At 38.5% G+C, this 7,590-nt stretch overlaps 2 protein-coding genes across 2 annotated transcripts; one reads left to right on the top strand and one right to left on the bottom strand.

Annotated features, from left to right (window-relative positions):
- The first annotated feature begins 1,568 nt into the window (after positions 1–1,568).
- LOC147542959 (protein NUCLEAR FUSION DEFECTIVE 4-like) lies at positions 1,569–4,979 on the top strand. Its single transcript, XM_086633496.1, has 2 exons — positions 1,569–2,276; positions 3,632–4,979. Exons 1-2 carry the CDS (start codon positions 1,779–1,781, stop codon positions 4,808–4,810), a joined length of 1,677 nt encoding a protein of 558 aa, XP_086489622.1. The 5' UTR covers positions 1,569–1,778; the 3' UTR covers positions 4,811–4,979.
- A 405-nt stretch (positions 4,980–5,384) lies between these two features.
- Positions 5,385–7,147, bottom strand: LOC147542958 (glutathione S-transferase U17-like). The gene is made up of 2 exons (XM_086633497.1): positions 6,547–7,147; positions 5,385–5,914 (listed from the first exon to the last, which is right to left on the bottom strand). Exons 1-2 carry the CDS (start codon positions 6,862–6,864, stop codon positions 5,528–5,530), a joined length of 705 nt encoding a protein of 234 aa, XP_086489623.1. The 5' UTR covers positions 6,865–7,147; the 3' UTR covers positions 5,385–5,527.
- Positions 7,148–7,590: the final 443 nt, after the last annotated feature.

Below are 7,590 nucleotides of genomic sequence, written 5' to 3'. Positions count from 1 at the left end.
GCTTCAAGTTTAGGTTTTCATGGCGGCCGACGTGAAAATCTGGATTTGGGGTGTTACAAAGTGGTATCAGAGCCGAGGACGGCTCTTCGCTGAGGGTGGGGGATTGTAATAGTCCCACATTGCTCACAAGAGTGTCCAGAGACTGGGCTATATGTGTAAGCTCAAGCTTAGTAAGTACCGAGGCCTCTTGGGAGGGTCCGTGGTGCCTTCGCCGAGACAAAACCTCACACCACGCTGAGTGGTGGCTAAGTGAGGACAAAATCGTGTATGTGGGGGGTCCACGTTGTCGCTGCGTACTCTGATGGTCGGGCGAATCGTGTGTCGTCGCCCATATCGAGGCCTTTTGGGTAGGCTTGTGGTGCCTTCGCCAAGGACAAAACCCCGTACCTGTGTGAGGTGGTTAAAGCGGGAACAATATCAGCAACTGCTAAGGCTTGGAGCGTTACACCCATCTCCCTCTCTATCTCTTCATCCCTCTGTTCTCTTTCCTATCTATTCTCTCTCTTTCCTATCTTTTTCCTCTCTTTTTTTCTCAAAATTTCGTCGACGGGAAGTCCCCTTCGCCGGAACCCTCGTCTGGTAGAACCAGGCGAAGCTCGCCTAGATCTGGACTCCAAATCTAGACGAAGGGTTCTGGCGAAGGGACCATTCCCTTCGCCGGAACTTAGAAAGATAGAGGGAGAAGAGAGATGCAGAGAAGAGAGAGAGAGAAGAAAAAGAGGAGAGATAGACCGCCGGCCGGCCGCCGGTGGTCGGAGAAGAGACAGTTGAGAGATAAGGTGTGTTTGGATCGTGTTTTTTTAGTTTTCCACCGTCTTCCCCGAAATTTTTTTTGCTTTCTCTAAAGCGGTGGTCTAATTCTTACCTTTATTTTATTTTGTTTATATAGGACTAATTTTGAGCATTCCTTTTCACTACGATTTGATACCTAAACTTAACAGAATGGGTGAGTAACAGTTGGCCAACCGACCAGGCTGAACCCAGCCTAATCGAATTATTCAATTTTGGAATCGAATCGACCATTTTTCGGGTTAGTTGGAAACCTCATCATAGGGATTGTAAATTAGTAAAGATTTCTTTCGAGATTATATCTAGAATATTTTTAAATTGACATAAATTCGAATTTACTAAGTTTTTGACCTTTTAAGTTAAAATGTAAAGTAAAAGTGTAAAACTTTTGAACATTCTTGGTCGATTAAATTCAGCTGATCTGACCAACCGAATTAAGTCGTGTCAAACGAAAAAAAGTCGAAATGAGTCATTTGATTGACTCGACTTCCCTTGATAAATTAATCAAACACTTATTGATTAGTTTGATTTTAGTCTGATCCAAAATAATCTGCAACCACTACTACTCACCCGTACAATATTGTCCTACGTGAGTCCCATTCGTTGAATCTCGGCGGGATGACGTGTCGTGTCGGGTCAGGATCTAGAGAGATAAATTGAATGAATTTCTCTTTCTAAATTTTGCCCTACACGTCAGCAAGGCCGAGATTCGTTGGAGATTGGAAGGGGTTTCCTGTCTGAACATATTGCATCGCGGTTGCGTCCATAGGCTTACCTGTGAGGTGTGACCCGTATTTCAGCATGCCAAACAAAACCACGTGGTTACCATAATTGGAGAGAGAGATAGGATTTAGGATTTGGTCACATCGATAGGTGTTAAAAGAACAAACTCTGGCTTACCCAAATAATCCAAGTTTGAATTTTGAGACAAACTCAAAGAACAAAGTCGAAATCAACCATGGGTATTTAAAAAATCTTCAAATTAAGAAATGGAAATCAGTACAAGTACTAGTAGTATAATCAATAGTAAATGGGTAGCTACTGTTTCAAGTATATGGATTCAGTCTAGTAGTGGTTCATCTTATGCTTTTGGTATTTACTCCCCTGTTCTTAAATCAACTCAGAATTATGATCAATCAACTCTTGATTCAATCGCCGTCTTTAAAGATATTGGTGCTAACGCCGGTCTTCTTTCTGGTCTTCTTTACACCGCCGTTACACTTCCTTCTTCATCATCTTCTTCTTATTGGGTTTCTAGGTATGGTGGACCATGGGTTGTTCATACCGCCGGCGCTATTCAATGTTTTATCGGTTACTTTTTTATGTGGCTTGCTGTTACCGGAGTAATTTCTCGGCCTCCAGTTCCGGTTATGTGTTTGTTCATGTTTCTTGCTGCTCATGCTCAAACTTTTTATAATACTGCTAATGTTGTTACTGCTGTCCAGAATTTCCCTAATTATAGTGGCACAATTGTGGGTATTATGAAGGTATTTTGATTTTTTACTTACTCCCCATTTTCTTATTTGTTGTTTTTTTATTTGGGTTTTGTTTATTTGATTCTAATTTTGATGAATTGATTTGTTCAATTGGGTGGATTAAATGAGTTCATGGTAATATGTTATGATTAAGTTGGGATTGAAAGTTGATAAGTTGTTATTGTTGTTGTGGTTGAATGATTAATTATTAAATGAGATATTTTGGAAGACTTAAATTGTGGTTTCTAGAATCTAGATACCTAGTAAATTACTAATATCATCTCCTCCTTCGAGTAATTTTGAATTGTTTTGTTCTTAAAGAATGTGATTTAAGCTATCGATATAGCAACTTGTTTGTGAATGCATGTTCCAAGCATTTTTGTGTTACCCTACTAGGTTGTAATTCATTCTCGCATAATATTTCATTTTGTACTCCTTGTAATGAGATCACCAAGTGAATTATTCTTTCACGGTTTCTCGTTGTTGTTAGTCATGGTATTAGCACCCAAGTAGATACTGATCATTTACTGTTATATTTTGTGATTTTAGGTTTATTTTTTGACTGAATACGTAGAGCATGTATCCCGAAGTCAATGACATAGAACTTAGAAGCATATTGGTTATCTATATGCATGAAACAAATCAAAGATAGCTCTTCTCTTCATATAGGTGTGTAAAGGGGATCCAGTCGAGGCTTTCTTTAGGTTTTTAGGTGAAGAGACGTATGTTTAGAAAGACTCTTGATCATATAAAATCCTAAGTTAACTTAAATTTCAACTTTCCAATTAAAACTTTTGTTTACTGCTAGTGATAGTCTACCCAACATCTAGGGCGGTGTAATCCCAACCGGTTTAAGTGAATGAGCATGATTTAGAGAGATAAATGGATCTCAATTCTCTTTCTGAATCGTGCTAGTCCACCTATGACGGTGGGGATTCTGCCCGCCAAGGTGCCGGGAAGACTATCATTTTTGGCTGTTCACTACTTCTCCACACGGTCCACACAACATTGGCTTTTTATAGGTCGGAGAGTCACTTAGCTTTTAGAAACAATATCCATATGAAGTGTTTGTCCATCCTCATATTTAGACCGGTTTAAGGATATTTTTCTTTTGCTTCTTATTTCATTACACAGATCTTCTAACACATTTGATTCTCTTCATAAATTCTATCAATTGTCTTGAAGTTTCTCGATCCCTTGCAGAGTGATTTCTCTATTTGCACCCATAGGAGTATGAAAATCAGATATATACATATATATATATATATATATGTAAAATATTAGAGCTATCTTTTTGACATGTTTGAATTTGAACTTTATGCATATGTTTTCATGGGCTATATGGGGACTGATCTGTTCTTATCCAGGGATTTCTCGGTTTGAGTGGAGCAATACTAATTCAAGTATATCAAACGATATTCGAGGACGACCCAAGCTCTTTCCTTCTGATGCTTGCACTTTTACCTACCATAGTTCCTCTCTCTCTCATGTTCCTGGTAAGAACTCAACGCACCAATGTACGTGACGAAAAGAAATACCTCAATGGTTTCTCACTCATTGCTATAATAATTGCTGCATATCTTATGGTTATAATTATCTTCGAAAATGTCTCAACTTTGGAATTACCAGTACGAATTATATCATTTGTGATACTTTTGGTGGCACTTGTTTCCCCATTAACTGTCGCAATTCGAGCTCATTTAAGGAACATTCCTTCACCACTTGAGAGGACCCCATTACTAGATAACCAAAACCAACTCGAATCTGAAACCTTTTACAGGAAACAACATCCTACTACTACCCATCTCGAAGCCGAAACAACCCTGTCAGCCCATGATAAGCGAATAATTCTAAGAGGAGAAGATGCAAATCTTTTACAGGCGATGAAGATGGCCAATTTCTGGTTCCTTTTCTTATCCATGGCATGTGGAATGGGTTCTGGACTAGCTACTGTAAATAATATTAGTCAAATAGGAGGATCTCTTGGTTATACTCATGTTGAAACAAGTACTTTAGTTTCTCTATGGAGCATTTGGAATTTTCTCGGTCGGTTTGGAGCTGGTTATGTCTCTGACTATTTCTTGCACCTGAAAGGATGGCCAAGACCAATCTTCATGGCCATTACTCTAGCAACAATGAGCCTCGGTCATTTAGTGATTGCTTCTGGTTTGCCTGGAGCTCTTTATGCAGGATCGATAGTTGTTGGTGTTTGTTATGGCTCACAATGGTCATTGATGCCTACCATAACTTCCGAGATTTTCGGGGTAGCTCATATGGGAACGATATTCAATACAATATCGGTAGCGAGTCCGATTGGATCTTATATTATGTCTGTTAGGGTAGTAGGGTTTATCTACGATAAAGAAGCAGCTTCAGCCGGTGATGGAAGGACTTGCCGGGGTCCTCACTGCTTCATGTTATCTTTTCTGATAATGGCAACTGTGAGTCTATTGGGGTTTCTTATTGCATTGGGATTGTTCTTTAGGACAAGAAGGTTTTATAAGCAAGTTATATATGGAAGACTTCAACATTCTACCAGACAGTAGAAATCTGAGAGGTATGTTATATAGTTTGGGGGTTGAGATGAAGCTCCCCTTTGATAGTCTATGTTGTGTTTTCTTATGAGAATTTCTTTATTGTGATCAAACAATTTGGGTTGTTTATTTATTGATTTGTTTACGATATTAGTGGCATTCATATCGATTTTTTCATGAATATTGTTGTTTAAATCACCCTAGTTACATGCCAAACCACTAACTCTGAGGTTCGCCCATAGATAGGGTCATGCTCTCCCCCCAGCCAGAGCTAAATCTAATCCACGAGTGACTCCGGCTGGATCACCCTAGTTATGTGCCTAACCCATAAGTCTGAGGTTCGACTACAGATTGGGTCATACTCTCCCCAAGCCCGAGCCAATCAACGTGCGACTCTGGTCGTGCTTGTACCCTAATGGTAGGGTGAATCGTGTCTTTACCAATGTCGAGGTTTTTGGTGGGCCGTGGCTCGTACATCTGAGCTTGGGCCTGGGGTGCCAAAGCAGGGACAATATCGTTGACTGCTAAGACTTGGGGGAGTCTCACATAAGCTGAAACTTTGTACTATACGAATTCACCACATTCATTTCATGAAAAACACTACTATGTTTATAATTTATTATAGATGATGATAAAAGAGATCACTACAGAAAGATGAACACCAAATGCCATTAATTTAAGATCACTCAGATGATGATGATCTTCTAATCTAACTTCATTTGATTAGATTCAGTTGGCAGCAGCAGGAGGAGCTCCCTTGGCCATGGCAGAGAAAAGCATCTTAGCGAACTCCATTAGCTTATCAGTTTCAGGCATCACTTCTTTCACAGAAGGATCGGCACAAAACTTATCCGCCCATCCGGTAAGGCCTGGCACTTTCGCCTCGTCGAGAAGCTTCATCCCATTCATCTTCTCAGTAACTCTGAGCCATCCTAAGTAACAACCTAATGCAATATCAAGATACCCAATCTTCTCTCCACCAAAGAATCCTTTCCCTTGACTGCATTTTTGGAAAGCTTCTTCCAACAACCCTAGACCTGTCATTACTTGTTCAATTGCTGCTTTCTTATCTTCTTCTGTCTTGCTCTTCGCTATCCCTGATAGCCCCGGAAACCACTAATTCAACAACAAGAACAACAATCACTACAAGTTTAGCAGATTGGTACAACTTTACAAGATTTAACTGGTTTCTTTTTCATTTTTGAGCTTTTGGAGAATGTTGTTTACCATCAAGTGATTCTCATGAGACTCATATGCCTAAGATGGTCTTTGTTTTTATCTTTTTATCTAAATCTGACTTGTCTGAAGAGTCTAACCCAAATCGACCCGAAACCAACCCAAATCAGTTATTTTAGACATCACGAGTCAAACCTAAACAAACATTCTAAATTCGGACTCAAGTCAGATCTGCAACCCAAATTTCATACCCGACTTACAAAAAACAAACACTACCCAAGCCTTAAAATTTAAAGCTAAACATAAACAAACATTCTAAATTTGACTAAGTCACTTCAGATCTCGAATCAGATTTCATATCTAACTTAAAAACAAAAACAAACAAACACTAACCCAAGCCTAAGATCATCTCTATATAGATCTTAAAAGTAAAAGTGATTAAAAATATATTTTGTCCACCCCTCAACCAAATTGAGTTGTTAAAAATCTAATTCATATCTGACTACAAAAATTATAGTATTAGAAAACAAGAATAAAATAAGGAGATAATAATTAGTACTATAAGCTTTTACCTTGTCATCAATATAAGTAGCCCAAAATCTGGCAACAGAACGTTCATAAGGATCAGAAGGAATAATTGAAGATCCAGATGACCAAACTTCATCAATATATTGAACAATTATGAGTGATTCAGAGATGGGTTTGTCACCATGAATCATAACTGGTATTTTCTTATAAACAGGGTTTGATTTAAGAAGAAGATCACTTTTAGCACCAAATTTTTCTTCAAGAAATTCATATGGAACTGATTTTATGTTTAATGCAATTCTTGGACGCATCACAAATGGACTTGGCCATCCTCCTAAAAGCTTCACATCTTCTCCTGCCATAGCTAACAATGAGATTTTTTTTGTTACTGGTTTTTTTCTTGATCCTAAAATGGAGTTTTACTTTGATGGTTTTTAGGGACTGGTTTGTGTGGATATAAATAGGCTGGTGTGTGGGAAGGTTATAACTTTTAGAGAGGAGAGAGTGTGTGTGTGGGTGTGTAGTTAAGGCAGGCTGTTGGTCAGTGTGTGAAACTGTGAATGGTCCATGGGTTTCCATTACTTTTTTTTTTTTTGGGTACCAAAGTTCCATATTTTGGGATTTGGAGTCAATGATCAATCCATCATTCACATATAGATCATGAAGGTTTTATTCACTCATGTTTAACAAGTTTGGTTGACCCATATGTTTGGGGCATCTCAAGTTTTTAGACTATTGGAAGAGTTAACTAGTACTAAGGACCATTAGAGGTGATTGTTTTTTGGATGATAAAATTAGTTAAACGTAATCATTGCCTAGACTCAATAAGAAAAACATTTTAGGCCTTTGTTTGTAGTAAGTATCTCTGTAAAACTTCATTTCAATGATTATTAATCAATCCCACATCTGAGACGAAGTGTGGTGCTCTTGGTATGGGTTTAAAGACTCTTTCTTAGAGTGACACATTTTAACAACTACCAGACCTAGGTGCGCTTAAACAAACAATATCATTAACAACCTACAACCTGGAAAGCCTGGTTACACATTTATGACATGTTGTCAACACAATAGTCTCTGTTATGATGCGA

This window comes from Eschscholzia californica, unplaced genomic scaffold (assembly GCF_041429995.1).
Source record: "Eschscholzia californica isolate CP2 unplaced genomic scaffold, dmEscCali1.0.p SCAF_4, whole genome shotgun sequence".
Taxonomy (NCBI): Eukaryota; Viridiplantae; Streptophyta; class Magnoliopsida; order Ranunculales; family Papaveraceae; genus Eschscholzia; species Eschscholzia californica.
This window is presented reverse-complemented; position numbering and strand designations above follow the sequence as displayed.

Bases quoted from the DNA above. Each gene is read 5' to 3' on its own strand.
- LOC147542958 (XM_086633497.1), bottom strand. From the start codon at position 6,864: ATGGCAGGAGAAGATGTGAAGCTTTTAGGAGGATGGCCAAGTCCATTT. The intron at 5,915-6,546 runs GTAAAAGCTTAT...TTGTTGAATTAG, and splicing joins CTACTTATATTGATGACAAG to TGGTTTCCGGGGCTATCAGG.
- LOC147542959 (XM_086633496.1), top strand. From the start codon at position 1,779: ATGGAAATCAGTACAAGTACTAGTAGTATAATCAATAGTAAATGGGTA. The intron at 2,277-3,631 runs GTATTTTGATTT...GTTCTTATCCAG, and splicing joins CAATTGTGGGTATTATGAAG to GGATTTCTCGGTTTGAGTGG.